General features: G+C 34.8%; 1 protein-coding gene across 3 annotated transcripts in view; it reads right to left on the bottom strand.

The window, feature by feature from the left end:
- Positions 1 to 20682, bottom strand: part of LOC124642644 (zinc finger protein GLI4) — a 109279-nt gene that overhangs the window by 29982 nt on the left and 58615 nt on the right. For all 3 annotated transcript variants that reach the window (XM_047181196.1, XM_047181195.1, XM_047181197.1), the window contains one exon: positions 3991 to 4115. In XM_047181196.1, coding sequence (XP_047037152.1) covers positions 3991 to 4115 — 125 coding nt within the window. The remainder of the gene's footprint in view (positions 1 to 3990; positions 4116 to 20682) is intronic.

The following is a 20682-nucleotide window of genomic DNA, read 5'->3' on the forward strand; positions in this document are numbered from 1 at the left end:
CTGATTTGATGATTTTAGTGTGTGAAAAACCTAAGACACATAAATCTTACAATAAATATTATTTTATTATCTACATTGATAATTTTATTATCAATGGTGTTGATCCAGATCCAGACCAGTCTAACCAAGGGGTATTGGGTTGCCCGGGTAACTGGGTTGAGGAGGTCAGATAAGCAGTCGCTCCTTGTAAAGCACTGGTACTCAGCTGCATTCGGTTAGACTGGAAGCCGATCCCAACATAGTTGGGAAAAAGGCTCGGAGGATGATGGTGTTGATAAATGTTAATGTGACGCTTTGCTATATTCCGAAATAGTTAAAACTAAGGGCACTTAATTGTTTTTTTCACGATTTTCAAAAATAAATAAATATATAAGTCAGTAATTGAGATATTTTGTGACAGAAAATGTACCAGTATTCAAACCTTAGTCTTTAGAAAACTTTCTACATTCGTATAAAATCAGCAATCGGTTAATCCAATACCCAGCACATTTTAGTACGAGGCTGACCAAATAAAGTTTTATTTTAACTTAACAAAATAAGGCTGTTCTCAACTCGTTCCACTGACCTCAAGCCTCGAACGACCGTAACAATATAAGGCGCATTGAGGAAAGCGTCAAAATAAAACGTACGTAGGAGGAATCTAAATATTATGTCCACGTCGAATTGGTAATTTGCGGTGAGGACTGAGGGCAAACTGGCGGGTATAGAACGCTTGCACTTGGCCCAAGAGGAAAATATGAGGCGGGAAAAGGTGAAACGGGAAAACTTGCCAAAACATTTGACTCAAAAGAAGATCTTAATGTAGTGAAGCAATCATGGTTAACCAAACATCATGACAAACGATTTGAAATTTCTTTTAAACTGTAATTAGTTCTCTGAATAAGAGTTTCTTAATGTGGATGGACGATCTATGATTTTACTCGAATCTTTTGGAAAAGGAAAAAAAAAAAAAAAACAAATTATACCACATCGCAGCGGGATGGTTTGAAAGGGTTACCGCAGCCCTGATACAAGAAGGGCTCCGAAACGTATATAATTAGGTTTTTAATCAGCAAAAGTCTGACACTCCCTTCCCCTACATCCACAGCGACGGGAGTTATTTGATGTTTTTCACCTATCAAAAGACATTTACTAACAACTCAACAAATCTGCCAAAAATATGGTTCTTACCACTGTATCCTCAGAAAACGCACACACTTTTAACTTGGACCCCAGAACCTGCCATATTCAACTTTAACCCATCTTCTACGGTTTGAAGCCAACCATTAGAGAAGGCATATAAAGGAGAATAATAGGCTCGCCTATTAGGCCTATTTGTTCTTTCAAATCCTATCGAAAGAGGGCGTTAACATCGATTATGTACGCCCATAAACTATCAATGGGGTAAAAGTACCCATGACATTGAATTACTGATAATTATTTTATACCAATCGGTTGGAAAAACCGTGTAATTGTAATGACATTATTTTATTATACCAATGGAATAGGTCGTTAATTTTATTTCATTTTATTTCATACATCATCATGTATCTTTTTAGTTATAATAACTGAATTAAAATCAATTATATTTAACAGAAGAGTCCCCTAACCAAATTTTTTGCTTTCTATTTTGACTTTTTCTATTTCAATAATCGTCCCCCGTATATAGTCACTCACGTTATCTAAAACGTCTTAATTGCGAGGTCGGACTAACCCTTCGTTACTCAAATGCATGCCAATTTTAACCCGTGACATACCATGGTCTGTTCTTTAATAGCCACTTTTCCATATCTGTCATCTAACCCCAGTCATTCAAAATTGGACTTTAAAAAGTTGTGTATAGAAGATATTTTTGTTTGTGTACGAATGGTAACAGTCGTGAGTCTAAAGCCTAATTAACACCTCGGGGATGAGATAAATTGTAATGATAGTGGTGTGCCGTGGCGTTGCTCGTTGGTCAATGTGAGATATGCAATGGTTCTTGCTTATTGAGATTCGAAAGTAGGGAAATTTTATTCATTCAATGGGTTTTGTTGGTGCTTTCGATGTTAGTTTTAAAAGTTGTATTTGATATTGAATTTAGAACTACTGTTATTATTTTCATACTTAATCATTTTTATTGAGTCTTAGGCAGTCTTTACGGGTATTCAGAAGCCAGTAAGCCTGACAATCAGTCTTACCAAGGGGTATTGCGTTGCCCGGGTAAGTGGGTTGAGGAGGTCAGATAGGGCAGTCGCTCCTTGTAGAACACTGGTACTCAAATGCATCTGGCTAGACTGGAAGCCAACCCCAGCATAACTGCGAAAGGCTAGGCAGATGATTTAATAGAAGTTTTAAATACCACCAAAGTTTTCGTCTCGAAGAACCAATTCCTTTTTTGGTTTAACTATCTTCAAAAAATCACTCAATAAAATGCAAATTCGAATTGCATATACATTGCAGGTTGCAAACGATGCATCTGAGACAAACCAATAGCAATGTCTGGGCATGCATATAATTTGCAATAACAGACTAGTGTTGCAAATTTATCATTACGAGTGCGGTGTAGCGTTACCTCGTTCACACGTACTAGGGTTGCCAGCCACAAAAAATTACAGTTTTTTTTTCGTTTTATGATTAGGTAAATACTTGCCCCAAAAAAGGATTAAGACAGAATGTTTCACAATTTTATACCGCATGTAGATAGTATTAAAAAAATTGTTTATTGCGCATGTTTTTTTTTTATTTTATTTGATTTTTGTCTTTAAATATACCTTCGTATTTATTCTAATAATACATATTTTGATAAAAAAACTTGTATGTACTGTTAAACTTGAATTTTGTCGGTATTTTTTGTAACGAAATTACAATGGAATCAACGTATTTTTTTTTTAATGTCACAGATAACTGGTACATAAGATAAGAAAAAAACCCCAAGTCTTGAGCCTAGCAACCCTATTCCGCACACTGCAGTTGATATCGCGTCTCAGGTTTAATTGCGACTTATCGGATTGTTTTTCATTGTCCTGCTTATGGCGGTTTATAGGTTCGATGCTTGTGCGAGCATTTTTATTGCCTCGGCCAAGAATCGAAGCTCAGACCTTAAGTTGGGAAAAGAGTGCGCATTTACTTTTTTTTTTCAGACACTGGCACAAAATAATAGAGAAAAAGTCGTAGTCAATTCTCAAATTCTGACTTTTTGGCAAACTACCAACTAATAGTTTTCTCATCAACAAACTCAGAACGGGTTTTAATTATACCGATTAGTAAGCTGGAAAATCAATTTGAATAAAAATTCCGACTATTGATCAGTCACGATCTTTGATTTCTCTGAAATTCTAATCAATAGTCATCTCTTTGAATTCATCTTTTAAAGAAACTTTGACCTAATAGGCTATTTGAAATCTAGAAAAGACACCATATTTATTTCGATGACGGTGTAAAAATATATAATCGATTACCAACCTGGTATTAAAAATATTAGCTATAATGTGCAAATACTAATTTGGCATTGAGAAAATCACGATTCAGGAAATTAGTACCAAAAAAGTTTTTCTGACCACATTACTAATATAAAAAGCTGACAATACATACCAGAATTAAAGAATCATTATTAGTAATTAAAGTGAATGATATAATATTAAAGAAATCCCGCAGATTATATGCACATATGTTCTCTAAAAATATTGGGTACACAAGATTCAATTAGTGAAAGAATGTCTGGAAACGGTCCAGGTATTCTAGATATCTCCTCTTATATGCAACACATGTATTCAATCTCTATATAAAACTATCCGCATACCTATTAGTGTTGATTAGTTTCACAATTGCTTCTTTTCTCTTCTGGGTACTTCTTCGTTAGGGTCTAAGGAAGATGTTATTCTCATAGGGACTTTTTTGTATGATAAGGGGCATATAACCATGGAATGCGATTATCGCCAAACATAGATACCAGAGAAGTCGCAAATGCGTTGTCGTTCTTTCAAAAAGTAGTACGTTCTTTACTTGAAGGTTTGAAGGTGATTGACTTACCTCTTAACGTATTAGCTCCATACAGAGGATGGTCATAAGGAACTGGTCGGTATGCTGGATGGAGGGCAGCCAGGTAGCTCAGCTCACTGGTAGCCCCGGCAGCCGCAGCCGCTGCAGCAGCCAGCCTAAAGGAACAAGAAAAAAAAACATAAGTAATTTTGCTTACTACGAGATACGAATGTATGTATTTAATTGGTGGGTTAAAAGTGGAAGGTCGTGTCAAAATTACTTGCTCTCTGCTTTTGTTTTGTAACATCCAAAAAATGCTCGTTTTTTCTCAAAGTACTAAGGTTACAGCCGTAATTGTTGTTTGAAATGTTAATATAAAATTTTCTCATATCTCCCAGCTATTAAAATCTTGACCAGATTCAAATGCCTGTCCCAAACAGACTTGTAACATCTTTTTCATGCCTTATAAGGCAAAGTACATAATGAAATTTTTTCTTCCCAAAATGTATTTTAATTACGAAACCTCGTTTGCCAATGACAATATTTGAATGCTTCCAAAAAGGTTGAACACAATGACACATTTGGAACTTTTTTCACGATCCCTATTCAAGTATTCGGAGTATCGTCGGGGACATCTCGGTGCGAAGCCAAGGCCTGACAGTGGGGTTCCGTAGCCAATAAAAAGAGGACGAGAGCTCGCAATCCACCGGCATCCGTGACGTAATATGTCTGGACATTTTTGAGCAAAAAACGATTTACAAACAGCTGGATACTGTAGCGAGTAAGTGCTAATTTTTCAAGTCGTTTATGCCGATTGAGGGCTGTATCGGTTTCTAATTTATATTTACTACGATGTAACATAAAAAATGCCATAAAAAGTTATTTAGTACGTTATAATATCTGGAAAAAAATTCAATCTGCATCATAATAATTTTAATGAAGATAAACGTTCAACGCATTTGTCGACCGCTTAATAAAATAGACATTTGCTATAAACAGCAAAACAATGGACAAATCAGATAAACAATGAGAAAACAATCCATTCCCACGTTTACAGCGAAAAACAAAACTAAAGCGACCACTAAAAGCGCAAAGCTAAACAAAAATAAGAACACAATAGCTCGCGCGCATGCGCAATGCGCCCAGTAATAAAATTATTAAACAAATCAACCTCATAATAATGCGGCCCCAGAAAATTGTCGGGTGGGCTGAGTAGGATAAAGAAATTATCCAACTTACCGGCCACGGCCGATTGCGCTCCGACCGAACCCGAACAAAGACGTAGCTTGAGAAAACGAACAAAAAAAAACTTGGCGGCTAACAAAATAAATAAAACAAGTGCAAGAACACTCGCGCGCCTGCGCCCCGTGACGTCTTCATGTACTCTGTCCCGCTCGCCCACGCGATCTGTCTGTATCTGTACACGAGTGCGACAAGGACGGAGGTACGCACAGATTGTCCTCTGAATAGGAAGAAAGTTTTGAAACTGTTGCTCGATGTGAAACAAGTTTTACAGATTTCGCGCAGACGGACTTTTTGATTTGACGTTTTATTTACAATTTTTTTTATTAAATTTTCTCTACGTTTCAGTAATAATTAGCATCGTAGTACAGTAGCTACGTAATAAAGAAAATAATGCATTTATTTGCAAATGGAAAATTATTGAGACTTTTTCAAGCAATCATTAACCATTGTTGCCGCGAAACTATGCGAATACTGCAGCATGAAAAAATCTTAATAGGCGTCGACGGTAACTTTTAATGACAGAATGAATAACTTAACGTTGTAATCAACGGGTGGACGTATTAATACCATTTTTTGTTCATTTTCAAATAATCAGTAGAATTGAAGTCTGTCAGTTGAGCATTTTAAAAGTGTAATTGGCCCTCAATGTGAGCGACTCAATCATGACCACATGAATGTTTCATGAAAACCAGTTGGCAATTACACTCGGTTCTTACGGCGATGTACTTTTTATTTAGTTTTTTCGCAGAATGGCCAATTAGTGTTTACTCCCTGCTACACAACCCTCGCGTATCTATGGTAAACTGTGGCCGTTATTTGTAAAACATGTGTTTTATGGTATTTCCTTGGGTCTGTGGTATGGGGTTCGTTAAGGAACTATGTGTAAGCATGTATCCTGGAATATAGGGTACAGCGGCCTATTGAGTTGGTAACAATCTTCTTTTTACTTACACATAAGTTCAAGTAAGAAGAAATTTATTCTTACCGAAGTGTTGACGTTCTCGAATTATGGTACTTCATCACCACCTTCAAGATTTTTAAAGATATATTTGACCTGAGCAAAACTTTGGCTTACCATTATTATTACCCCATAGGTATGTAAAAAAATATCAGAAAAAATAAAGGCAGTGACACATTGCTATAAACAATGTCATCACTCACCATCAAAGTTTATATCGCTGTCTGTTCATGGCTTTATCTTAACGCTTGGATGCGCAAGAGTCGTTAAGAAAACTCGGATATCGGCAATGAATTTAAGGTATTTTTTCTAAATTAATGGTTATATGTCAAGATGTCTTGTTTTGATTTTACAGACAACCTTTACTATACAGGTTGTTGCAAAAAACTAAGTATGAATATTTTACAAATTATATTATTTCTTCTTAGGGCTGATTTTTCAATCGCCAGATAACTTTTATCTGAAGAATATGTTTGACGATTTGACAGCTTTTGTATGGAAAATATGTCAACCCGCCATATTTATTCCTCAGATAGAAGTTAACTGAGGATTGAAAAATCAGCCCTTACAAACATAAATTATAACGGAACATTCAAAAAGGATCCAACTATCGTCCTAAACATCTAACTTACTTTTCAAAAAAAAAAAACATGAAACATAAAACTTTATACAAAAATAACGAGCCGTGTCTTTATACCAGCTTTCGTCAAGAAAATATCACTAAATCAAAAATTTCATGAGCAAATAATTCGAAAATTTTAATTCACAAATACCAAAGTGTCCAATTGACAGATTTATTAAGGTCCAGAATAAGAACTGGGTTAAATAAAAAACCTTAAGCTTCTTTCGGTGCTTTTAGAATTAAATCGACGAAGTTTCGAACAACCGTTTTATGTACAGGAAGATTTATTTGCCGCAAATAAATTGAGATTTTGTTGACTTTTTAATATTTTTTATTTTTTTAAGCTTACGGTATAAAGGTGAACGTAACGGCGAAATAATCACTTGAAGTTATGATCTTTTTTTTGTCCTTTAAAAAATAATTTAAATTTTGACAAGACGTTGTTTGTTGTTTGATTGTTGCTTATTTTTGATGACAAAAGAAAACTTTCTAACTATTGTTTAACATTTTTTATTCGTTTAATTGAAAGGCTATCAAAAGAACTACCTGAATACCACATTATACTAATAATTCACCGCTAAATAACACCATAGACACCTTTTGTATTAAATTTAAACAAGTAAAACTTTAAATGAGTCACTTCTGTATGGTGTCAAGGAAACTGTCCTTCCAAGAAGGTTTAAACTGGTCACCACAGGGGCCCGCGGTAGGAGTTTTGTTTAAGCCGTATTTTATTGTCACACTAGTCCCGCCACCTGGGTCCTTTTTGTTAATTTTGGCTATTTAAAATGCGTTGAATAAAGATATTTATCAAATCGAAAGGAAACGATTAAGTAGGTGCGGTTTTAGGGTATCAAACTGTTTTAGCTATTTTATTAAAAAGGTTACTATTGATATCTGTAAATGGTTTGGGTATGTCTATTAAGCAATATCTTAAGGTTTTTGCCTTTAAGAAGGACATTAAAAAAAAAATTGAGCACTAGCCGATTTGCCGCGGTTTCACTCCTTCCCGTGGGGACTACTGTCCATACCGGGATAAAACATAGCCTTTGTACTCATGGAGTGTGTAGCTTTCTAACAGTGATTGAATTTTACAAATTGGTTCAATGGCTTCGGAGCTTTTTGGATACAAACAAACAAAAAAAATATTTTCTCCATATTATTCGTTTATATTTCCTATTTACCAAAAAAAAAATTACAAAGTAAAATGCGTTTGTAGCCAATACGCAGTAGTAAGCGGTTGAATCGCTTGATCAGCGCAGAGCGGTCGCGCTGACATGTCAATCGCACTGCTGAATAATGCACGACTCCTGTTGCAACACGCTGTATATACATACAGACGTGGTTAATGGTGTGCTAGTGTTTATATTACGTTTATCATACGAAAATATTATATTTTCGTGATAAGTGTATTTTTTCTGTAGGTAGGTAGGTACTAATCATTTTATATGAAATAACTCTGGTTGGTTCGGTCTACTTTGCTTTCTGAATTTGAAGTAAGTCTGGTTGGTTTAGTGAAAACCCGGTCACATCAGATTTTCTTTTAACCGGTTTCCCAAAAAGGAGGAGGTTTTCAATTCGAATGTTTATATTTTTGTTACAAATTGCTTTTTCATTAAACATTTTCATTTTTCTTTTTTTTATGAGAAGTAATGATCCTACCTCTACAAATAATCCTCAAGTTAACATTATTGCACACTTGTTTCAACCATCCTTCCTAGCTCTTAATAGACAGGTTGGATACATTGTACCGTCAAACCATACAATAGTTAGTTTAGTAACATTGTTATTTCCCAACAATTGTTTTCCTATTGTTTACAACTGATAGATAGATTTAGAGATAACTTCGCTAAACTTTCTTGTTGCGACTATCTTTTGTTGTAAATGTTATTTATCTTATCTGTTATTGATTTTATTTATTTCACTTAAAACTATAGACAACATAGTTTGTCTGTTGGATAGTTTCACTAAGAGTTTAAGTTTTTGTTTCATCAGGTAATTCAATTTCCAAGCTATTATAGGCTTCTAGCTGTGTTTCTGCATTCCTGTACCCAAACAAAATATACATAGGCTCAGTGATTCGGGAATTGTCTAGCTTCGCAACAGAGAAATAAGTTTCGAAGCCTTTAGGATACTTAGAAAAAAAAAAACAAAATGTTTATTGGTTATTATTAGTACCTATAGAAGTATTAGATTAAATACTTCTACGTTTTATTTCTGCTTTCATTCTTTTGCAACGTATTATAGTTCGGCCATTCAGAGAATGCGTTCCTGACACGTCGCGATTGAACTGACGACGTAATAACATTCATTGATTATTGATATAATAATGTTGTTTTAATGCTCCTCAATTGTTAAAACGGTAAACAACCAGCAAAAATATTTTTATCGTAACTGCAACGCCATTGCAAAGTTACGTCGTCAGTTCAATCGCGACGTGTCAGGAACGCATTCTCTGAATGGCCGAACTATAACGCACCAAGTTCCATGAATCAAAGTGATCAAGAAAATCTATTTAGTAAAGAACAAAGGTAAGCTTAATATAATAGGTTACCGCACGTAATTAAACCTTATTTCTTTACTATTTTTAACGTAATTAGTTCTTAATGACTTGACTGAATAATTGGTTTTTCACAAAACTAAGAACGCTTTCACACTAGCGTATTTTCCGCGCGGCACCGCCCTGTCTATTACCTACGTTTCCTATGTTTAAAGGTAAATTAATTGTGGAAAGAATATAATCTAAGTATATCTTCAATATAATTGCAGATTGATTTAACGGTTGCCTGTTTATAAGCCCTTAATTTCAAACGTAAGTAACAGTAATTTAATCCAAATTCAACACCAAACATTCTTCATTCCAAGCAGCGGTACCAACTTCCATAGACCGCCGGACGCACAACCCACTGCCTAGATAGATAGATACCTATCATATCAATAATATCTTTATCAATCAGAACACACGACTAGCATGTTAATTTTTTCCATAGTAAGGAACGAATGGTCCCACGGTGCGTTCCCGGTCTTTGAAATCAAGCATGGCCGCCACGCACGCGCAGAATTGTAACACGTTTGGGGTTGCCATGCGACAATAAGTCACAGGATATGGTAATTTTGTTATATTAATATGATGGCAGAATTGTGTAGCTTTTGTTGAATTCTGATTGATATTATGTTAATAATTTTCATTTATGAGTTATATAGGTAATTAATGTTTCTTGATAGGTACTTAGTTGACAAATTAACATCTCAGTACATCTTCCACCAGGGATAGTCGGACAAAAAGTAGCCTATTTGTTATTTTGATGTAAGTATATGTTACGTGACTACCAACCAAAATCCTTTCAGCCATTTGCGCGAGAAGAGATAGAAGAGAAAACAATAAAAGTATTGAGTATTGAGATACCACACATAAAAGTTAGGTTATCAAACACCCTAATCACGGAATCAGTTCTATAAAAAATATTTACACAACCAACCAATTAAAAAGTGTCATTGTAATTGTTGACCCTTAACCGACTCAATTAGGAACGGCCTTCATGAGAAGTGTTAGAGTACCCTCACACTGCAAACTTTTAGTCGGCCGATAGTTTGTTTGGGCTCATAAATCAGTATGAAGATGAATGGTAGTACGCATATTACAAAGACCTTGTATTTAGCCGGTATCAGACCTACTGAAAATTTGATTGGAATCAAGATTTCCTGTTAAAAAAATGCCAACTGTCGGCAGACTTTTAGTCTACAGTCTGTCGGTACTCTAACTATAATTGAAACGTGTTTAATTGGACAAAACATTTATTGTGGTTTGTCCATCAAGGAGATCAACCCATTCAGTTCAGACTATGAATAGATCCACTTAGAGCCTAGGCATGTGGTCTTGTACTAAGAATAGCACTAAGAAGCTTCCTTATATTAGATCTCGGAGCCATGAGAAGATATTTTATGTTACTGTTACTGTTACTGTTACAGCCTTTTTATCGTCCCACTGCTGGGCACAGGCCTCCTCTCACATGGAGAAGGATTGAGCATTAATCACCACGCTTGCTCAATGCGGGTTGGTGATTTCAGACTTTATAGTCCAGGTTTCCTCAAGATGTTTTCCTTCACCTTTTTATCAGCCCATATATATATATTTTATGATATATATTTATGTTACAGATTATGAAATAGACGCCAGTCAGGAAGCAAAGTAGGCACAAGTAATAAAAGTCTAGCTCTACAAGTTAAATATTATGCTAAAACTAGAAAATGATTTCTTCTAGTTTAACAAGATTATTGTAAAACATAACCTATGGAATGATAAAGATGTTATAATGAAAAGAACCAGCTAATTATTTTGGAAGACGTAATTTTTTAGTCAATTTTTCCACAATTACCAGGGGACAAATTGTTGGCATCAAACGATAGAGGCTCATATTCAAACCAAGGGTTACAGAAGATGCAAATATTGTTGACAATCACACAGACATTAAAGATCCCGTTATCACTACAAAAAAGCAAATTCAATACAAACAATTTAATGTAATACACGGACAACTTGGCTGTGTTCAGTACAAGCAATGTGTAGTTAAACATCAGACATTTATTAACTATAAAATAAGGTTACGACGTGTTAAATTAATGTTTAAATTGCGTAATAGACAATAATATCGACGAATCATTTCCTAATATGATTCTGACTTATCATGTTCCATATATTTGAAAGCGATCGAAGTTCAGATGTCAATTGAATTTATAACGTTGTAAATCATCAACGAATATTTCCATCAAGACGTTTGTTTTGATAACAACAATGTTTGGATACTGTATTTTACTAAAATGCATAAGAAACTTCTTGAATAAGTAGTTAAATATCGACTTAATTTAATGGTCAGAGAACTTCAACTTTTGATTCAACATAATTTAATAGCAGTTACTCTGAAAGTCACAAAAAATAAGAAGGTGAAGCTTAAAATAGAAAGTTCAAAATTGTATGGAATTATAAGATAGTAAAGAAAAGGCGGACCAGACTAAGAATGAAAAATAAGAAAGCAATTGTAAGATTATTCATCAAGAACAAGATAAGTGTGGCTCTGCTTATACCCAAAAGTCCGATAGAACTTATAAACGACGAAGCTAAACTCAAAACTTTATATCGAAAATGCAACTAAATATGAATGAATCTAACATTTCATAACTCCCTCTATCTACGCACCCAATTATTGACGGTAGTAAACAGACACGAGCCCCAGAAACAATAAACCTTTGACCTGCAATAAAGCAAACCAACCAAATCAAACACTACAACCATTGCTAGCGAAGCCACGACTAGAACAACATCTTAATTTGGCATCATAAAACTTTTTACTGCTTCTATCATTACTTCTTCACCTATTGGAGTGGGTTATGATGCAGATACTGAAATTGTAGATGATAAAATTGAGAGGGCTGTTAAAACTGAATGAGAGTTGGATAAAGATTATGGCAATTGAGCTGTGGGTTGGGTACATTTTGAATGGCTTGATGATGTAGTTAAAGAGATTGCGTTACTCAAAGTTTTTGTTTTTGACAAACTTTCTCATTTGGTCTCCTTAAAGGATCTTCTAAAGATTGAATACATTTATGTAGCTTTTAGTATTAAAGAAGCCATGTTTAGATTCAGCAATGTAGATGTTGATATTTGCTGTTATTGTTTATAATTTCATATCATCATCATCAAGATTTTTAAAGGCTGCCTTAGTACTCACTTTCTTTTTCTACTTCATCATTATTTCCTTTAATGAATCTGTCCCTTTACGTCTAGAATATATGCCTGTCATACTTAGTGATGGGACCTGGCGCCATTCTGAGAAGTCTACCCATGTTTAGAATTTTTATTAGCTTTGTGTCTTTTTCCTATAGAGGTCTATGATGTTCGGGAAAAACTTGCTATTTTGTGGTCAGTTGTGGTCACATGCGGCTTTATTAGATTGGTACGTGTACGTGAAACGTTACCTGAATCGTATTCTTGGGTACCCGAATTTATTTTTGGTATATTTAAGAAGATTTTGAGGACAAAATATAAGAGGGATTGACACATTTTGCTTTGAAGAAATAAAAACAATCAAAATAAGAACCTCCTCCTTAATAGGAAGTCGGTTAAAATTAGTATGAAGCAAAGGATCAAATCGTTTTGACTTATGTCAGTAGAAACCTTGACGGGCTTTGCAGACACCACAAAATAAAACAAAACAATAAATTATACCAAACTAGGAAGTTTTACAGCGTTTAATAGGGTGCACATTGCACAATATTATTACCATATTTTATGGCATAAACGGGTCAACAAATTGAAATGTCAATAAAAATTATGTCTGGTCTGGTAACACTAAAAATAATAGTTTTATAGCCTTTTCGAGCATGTGTCGAAATTCCGCTCTGAATTAATTTACGACTACATTTTTTAATACCGTTTTACAATCTCACTCTTTATTGTTTTCTGCTTGTTTTTATTACGTTTGAAATTGTAAATTAAGTGTCAAGTATTGTTTGTTGGGTCATGTTTAAGTGGCATATGATTTATTTAAGTTTTCGTTAACATCAATGTCAGCTCTCACACTTGGTTACGTTTTCGTGTCAAAAATATCTTTATTGCTTTTATTTTAAACAAGAAAATACATACACGAATTCCTGTATAAAAACTAGCATTATTACCAAACAATGTGTAAATAAAAAAGGTGATAAACGACCGGAATGGACTTTTGGAAGCTTTTTAATCCATATGCAGCGAAAATAAACAAGATCAGCTATTGTAAACAAATGCTCGGTGCGCGGGCGCACGGTACAGAGGCAGGACACATTGACTCGCCTCTGTGTCAATTTACAGAGGCACGTTTTAAAACTATTTATTTAAAAAATTGAATTAAGTTAGATAGCATACGGGCACATAAAAATGATTATTAAACAAAAATCAAGGCTATATAAAAACATCCTGAGTAATTCTTTGAGAAAACTTATTATATATTTTCATGGTTTGTAGTCACTAAACACACTTAACCTTCCTTTTTACCTTTTAAACTACTACACTATTAATCTACATACCAAAATTCCAACACCCCCTTCACCTATGCAATTACGATCTTGCGTTGACGCGCACACGGCGCATGTTTACAAATAAATCATCATTATTTTATTGCCTCGCTCCACCATCGTCGGTCGGTGTACGCTTCCGTTGCTGGGGTCATCGCACTAAACACGTGAGTTATGAACTAGGGTAGCTTTAGACCTGTGTGGCAGCCCTGGACTTGATTTGCTTGTTAAAATTTCCTGCATTGCTTTTTCTTTGTCTAACTGTAGGTCCTGGTTGCCATTGAACATCCTTGGCAGCTCGTTACGGGTAGTCAGAAGCCAGTCAATCTGACCAGTCTAACTAAGGGGTGTTGGGTTGCCCGGATAACTGGGTTGAGGTGGTCAGATAGGCAGTCCTTGTAAAAACACTGGTACACAGCTGCATAGGTTACACTGGAAGCCGACTCCAACATAGGGAAAAGGCTCGGGAGATGATGATGAGATTTATTGGGTGTTGATCAGATTTTTAATCATTATGAACCTTTTTATTATGATAATAGGCAGATAATTGTGCTTATCTATGATACATTTGGTAACCCTAAAGCTATAATGTCCTTTCGAAAGACAGGAAGTCTCCCGGTCACTTCTGGTGCACTGTTTAGATATTGGACTTCAAAAATATTTGGTACTTCCTTCCTGATTATAAATATTTGTTCTAAACTCCGGATAAAGAAAAATAAGTTCATAGGAGCAATATTTTTGAGACCATTAGAGTACCAGCACACTACATACTGTAATTCGGCCGATAGTTTGTTTGGGCTCATAAACAGTATGAAGATGAATGGTAATACGCACATTACAAAGACCAGGTATTTAGCCGGTATCAAACTTACTGAAAACTTTGAATGGAATCAAGATTTTTTTTTGTGCGTTTGACTTTCCACATAATATGCCTACTTTATGGGTTTATTAAAACAATATTCATCTTTATTTAAAAGCAAAATCACGTAGAGAAATAAATTTAATATTTATAGTGGCTAGCTAAGGCGATAATTCTGAAGCCATTGGTCGTACAAGTGACAGGCCAAATGGTTTTAATTTGCATACAAGTTTTAGATCAAACAGCATAGTAATATTTATTTGATACAAATTACTCTGTAAATATTCAGTAAGGATTTACGCCCTGACTAATGATTCTAAGATATTGTCTTAATTAGTGCTCTTGGCAAGCAGGAGAGAAGATAACTCGGCTAGGAGATGATTTTCAAATGATTTTATGTCATATTATAAGTGGGAAAGTTTGTATTAAATGTATATGGATGAAACTTTTCAGTAACATAGCTAATATATCAAAAATAAAATATAGGCTGCTTCTTACCCAAGTACAGGTAGAGGTTCTCTCAGAAAGCGGGTGAAACAACTGACGTAAGCTAGAGAATCCGACAGTTCAAAAATGTGTGAATTTTTCTAATCGATCTATGTATAGTTCCTGAGATTTAGCACGTTCAAGCAAACAAACTCTTACTAGTATAAATAACTATGTCTTTAATAAGTATAGTAAGTTTAACACGAGAACAGTATGTCTGTGTTAATTATTTATTTAGTAATCAATACTGGTAGGGTATCAAACCTTAACCTCACTGATAGTGGCACGCCATCTTGTTAACTTGTGTATTTCGTTCAATATTTCGCTTTTCCGTGTTTATTGTTAATGGTGAAATTAAGTAAATAATGCATTATTATATACTATCTTCCGTCCGGGGTTTGACCTGTCACCAGAGAGAACTACTTCATGTACCAGGCTACGGCGTCTAAGCTATCTCTCACCAATTTTCAGAACTTTGATGAGCCGTTCTTGAGTTATAAATAGTGTAACAACATTGTTTTATGTAAATTAAATATTATAATTTAATATGTTCTTTTAACGTTTTTTTTATAATATGTTTATTACATCCGCTACTTAAATAGGGAATTGTTTATAGTTTAGTTTTATTGACTCAAATTCTTCAAAAAATTTTAGTGACCATAATTTTTCACTGTTCTTATAACATGGTTATTTTTTTTTTTTTTTTCCTAACATCTTCGAGCATCCCACAAAATTCACGTCCAATATTCCCTACTTCCACTTCTTCAATTAACTTCAAAACTACCAGAACGTTGTTGCACCAGTTAAAATGCATCAATTGTAATATCGATGCACTCACGCCCTTGTGCTGTCAATGCCTCCATTGACCTCGGTTAACAAGGGGGCTCTGTACGGTAAATTTAGATTTTATGTAGGCGCACTACTTTCTAGAGATAGTGACGTGCAGTAATGTGAATTCTTGAGGAATAAGTGTGGAGCGGTTGTGGGGTGAATTTGTTTGTAATATTGGGTTTAAGTTTGATTTAAAAACAGTCAAAAGTATGACGAATTTTAAATTGATTTGACTTATCTAACCCTGCTTTTAGTTAGTTGCTTTCGTAAGTAGCTTATGTTAAATCCCATCAAGTCGCTTAAAGTAATTTTTTATAACTTCTCAAATTAGAACTTACGGGAGTTACATATCTATTTTTTACTGAAGAAACTTACAATTATAAAGGCGGGATAATATCTACTTTCAGTTATTTTTTCACGATAAAAATTGAAAGAAAAAGCTTCAGCCCGATTCCCATCAATAAAATTATTTACATTCACATACATACACACAGCACATACATACATACATGTTATAGAACCGGGAACAACTCGTAAAAGACGTCGGTTGCTGCACTAGGGTACTTTTATTGAGATACCGACTTTACGAGCATCTGACACGCCTAAGGGTCTTGACCCTACGAGCAACAAACACGGGGTGTTTAAACCCTCAGAATCAACTAGAATCGCTTCTTGTCACACTTTATTACCTATGTCTGCTATCTTATTACTTTGACGTCGAGAAGAAAATTACTACAAAGGTGTCATAAGGGTGCTGCGGTGCTGCTGCTAATTTTTCGAAAGAGTCAGCTTCAGAAGGAACATGGTGGATTTTAGTCAGTAAGAGTCTGACACTCCCTCATGCTGTTAATCCACAGCGGGAGGGGTCATTGGATGATTTCCCACCTAAAAAAAGGGGCCATTATGGAAAATCTCCAAAGAAAGTAGCGCTAAAAATGCGGGTGTGTGGAGGACGAGGAACGTTACCGTTCACTCTTATATACGCATTTAGACCCGTTCAGTTTTTGTAATACCAAAAATCATTGACAGATGTCTCAAAGGACTTCCTTAGTTCACTCATATATGATCATGTCTAACGTAAGTGTTGACCTAGAAGAAGACGCGTGACCTACCATAATTATGGCATCTCCACTCTTTCCTTACTCGGTACACTGAGCATTGAATGTAGTTCCCTTGAATCATTTTCTGAAGTACTGGCTATATTAAGAGATGAAGTCACATGCTAAGTTAGTATTTCTGTTCGTATGTAAATGGTTATGTTTTACTGTTGTTATTCACGTGGGTTTTTGATGTTTTCATCAATGATGTGTTTTGTGATATTGGTATGTAAAGAAGGGATACTTTCACAATTGTTCACTTTTTACAGTCTAGTTATATTAAACTGATGTAGGTATAAATTAAATTAGTAAATTTTGTACTATATGTATAGGCGATAGGGTCCTAGCCGATTGTCGGCCACTTCTCACTAAGGAGATCAGCCAGCAGCGCAAGACATGCTATAGTCCACAAGCTTTGCAAATTATGTAGCTCCATCATTATACCACTAAAATCAATTTGATTTCAGTTTACAATAGATAACAAATAAGCAACATTAGCTATTAAATAAAGCATTTAATAATAAATTAAATCCAAAGCCCTTTGACAGTTATATTATAAAGTTTAATATTGTACCACTTGCAATGTCGTAATGAAATTGTAAAACGGAATTTTATGATAATGTTTTATCGAAATTCACTCCCAATTCAAGAACGGACGGTGTCGGAAATATGTTGTGAGGGTTTGGTTCAAGTTACAAGAATAGCCATAAAATAAATTATTTTATTTTTGACACACCTATAGTGTGTTATGTAGTGCGATTTAAGTATGTTCCTATGTGGTATGGTATTAACATCAAATGCAATTTTACAGGCAGCGCATTTGTTATTGTTTTTTTTTTGTTCATAACTCACGGACTACCAGCTCATTAAATAAATTGACTCTTTGTACTGACTGGTAGTTAAGATTCCTACTTTTATATGAGGTCAATAGTATTCTGATAAAACAAAGTGCAATTACATAAAAAACTTCATTCTTTAGCAGAAAAATCATCAAAACATTTCTCGCTTTCGCTCCAAAATTACAACACAAAAAGTAAGGCATAACATTTTTATTATGTTACCCAAAATAATAATAACTGTTCGTTTCCATTTTGTTTTTATTTTCGCGATAAAAAATATAGACATGACTGTCGTCGAAGCAAAGAGCCATCGTAATCAACGAATTTTATTTTTATTGACCTTTTTGACATTTGTAGCTCCCAAACGCGTTTAAATGAAATGATTTTGTAGCTCTATTTATGGATAAAGGCAAAATTTGCAGCTACCAATAATTTATTTTTGACCAATTGGTCTTCCTACGTGAAAAAATGGGAGCACCATTTTAGGTGTTGTCATTGGATTCAAGTAAGACCAGTGGATGCCATAATCAATAATGTATTGAAATACTAGCTGGTGCCCGCGACTTCGTCTGCGCAGGTTTAGTATTTCGAACAATATGTTTACAAATTGTAGCCTATGTGTTATTCTGATGTATAAGCTATATTATTGTAAAGTTTCATTAAAATCCATTCAGTAGTTTTTGCGTGAAAGAGTAACAAACATCCATACATACAAACTTTCGCATTTATAATATTAGTAGGATTTGAGTTCCGCACACTCATTTACCCATGTCAACTGTACTTCACTTACAAATTAAAGAGATAAGCGTTGTCGTATTTTTTTCAGTTCCGAAGATTAAGTACAAAACTATTAATAAACTTGCTTATAATAAGTTCCGTTAAAAAAAGAAAACTTTACAAGTGTGAAATTATTACCTATACAATTTTTTACTGTCCCACCAACCAAGTTTTGTGTTTGGTGGTTTTAAAACCACAAAACACAAAACTCGCCCCGCTTGCGCTTATGCCTCAAACCATAGCATTTCATAGTGCATTGTTATTTCAGTAAACACAATCACAGGTGCCACGTTTCCGAACGAACTCGCTTTCATATAGTATTGTATTTCACTACGCATTTGTAAATACATTTTTAGAATATTTCTCTAACGTAAATACTATATTAATTACTGTTTTTGTATACTAAACGGCTTAAGTAAGAAGGGGTAAATGCTTCTGATATTAAAAGTGGGAACAGATTTTAATTGAAATTCGAGAAAGGATTATAATATTTGGAATATTTGCTTCGGGACATGAAATCACGGGAACTGGCTAATAATATATGAATTAAAATTATTTACCACGTCTAACAATAGACACCAAATGGTTTTTCTTAAATATAGCAAAAAGAGGTATTTTCTAAACTATTTGAATGAGATTTATCCGCTCTAGCAGTCGTAAATATCAGGAAGGGACAAGTGACAAGCTTTTAAAGCTCTACTTACTGTCGCGATGACAGCTGACTTAGCTATGGCTTAAGAACTTAAAGAATAGGACGCGAGAAAGGGTTGGGACTTCTTTGATTATGTAGCTGGCAATTAATACTTTTAAACTTAAAAAGTTAATTGTAATCGAAAAAATATATTTTTCAAATTATATAGGAATAAAAAAACCGGCTAAGTGCGAGTCGAACTCGCGCACAAAGGGTTCCGTACCACCAAAAAATCTCGTTTGTTGTATGGGAGCCCCCCAAAATATTTATTTTATTCAAGTTTTCAGTTTTTGTTGTTATAGCGGCAACAGAAATACATAATTTGTGAAAATTTCAACTCTCTAACTATCACGGTTCATGAGATACAGCCTGGTTACAGACGGACGGACAGAGGAGCGAAAACAATAGGGTCCCGTTTTACCCTTTGGGTACGTAACCCTAAAAATGGACATTGATAGGAGGACAAGGGCTACATTTTATCAAGAAAACAATAGTCCCTAAACACTGAAAGTGTTCCTAAACAGTTATATATTAGTCCTACTCCCATTGTAAACCACCCCAAATTGGTATCAAACTATTTAAGGACCCACACTGTGCCTTAGGTCCTCCAAGGTGCTATTACGAAGCAAAATCGAACCCCTAACCATGCGACCGATTTACGCGCGATTGTGCAAGTTCAGAACCCGTGACGCATTAAAAACCTCAGCTTAATGAAATAACAAAACAACGTATTAAACGCAAAATGAACGTTTATTGGTTTGTGTACTGTTTCTATAGTTATTGGTCGTGTGATTTATGGTAGTTTATTTTTTTGAACTCAGTTTGTAGAAGTAAATGTTGTTAGTTTTTTCTTGTGTCTATGGTCTGGACGTACTCCTAACTAAAGGCATTTTAAGCAACAATTTTGCCGGTAATGGAATTCTCAAGACAATATTTAGACATTTCCAACCAATACCAATGCCAAATGACACTATTACAAAAAGTACCTATAATGTTTTCAACGACACTTAGCGTCAGCCAATCATAAAGTTGTTAAATCCCCAATTTACCCATCATCTTCTAACTATACCCAGTTTACCCACCCAGAATCCCTTACATTTCCATATCTGTCCCTATACACGTCTGCGCGCGCACCTTAAGATTTTAATGAGCTGAGCTGCGTCTGCGCACGATTGTGTTCGGCTACTGTACACACGCGACGTTGCATGACCCCACTCTTTTTCTTCTCCTTCGTTATTAACGTTTTTATAGCCCAGATGGCGATTATTGGAGATTTAAAAAATAAGTTTCC

Source organism: Helicoverpa zea, chromosome 25 (genome assembly GCF_022581195.2).
Source record: "Helicoverpa zea isolate HzStark_Cry1AcR chromosome 25, ilHelZeax1.1, whole genome shotgun sequence".
Classification (NCBI taxonomy): Eukaryota; Metazoa; Arthropoda; class Insecta; order Lepidoptera; family Noctuidae; genus Helicoverpa; species Helicoverpa zea.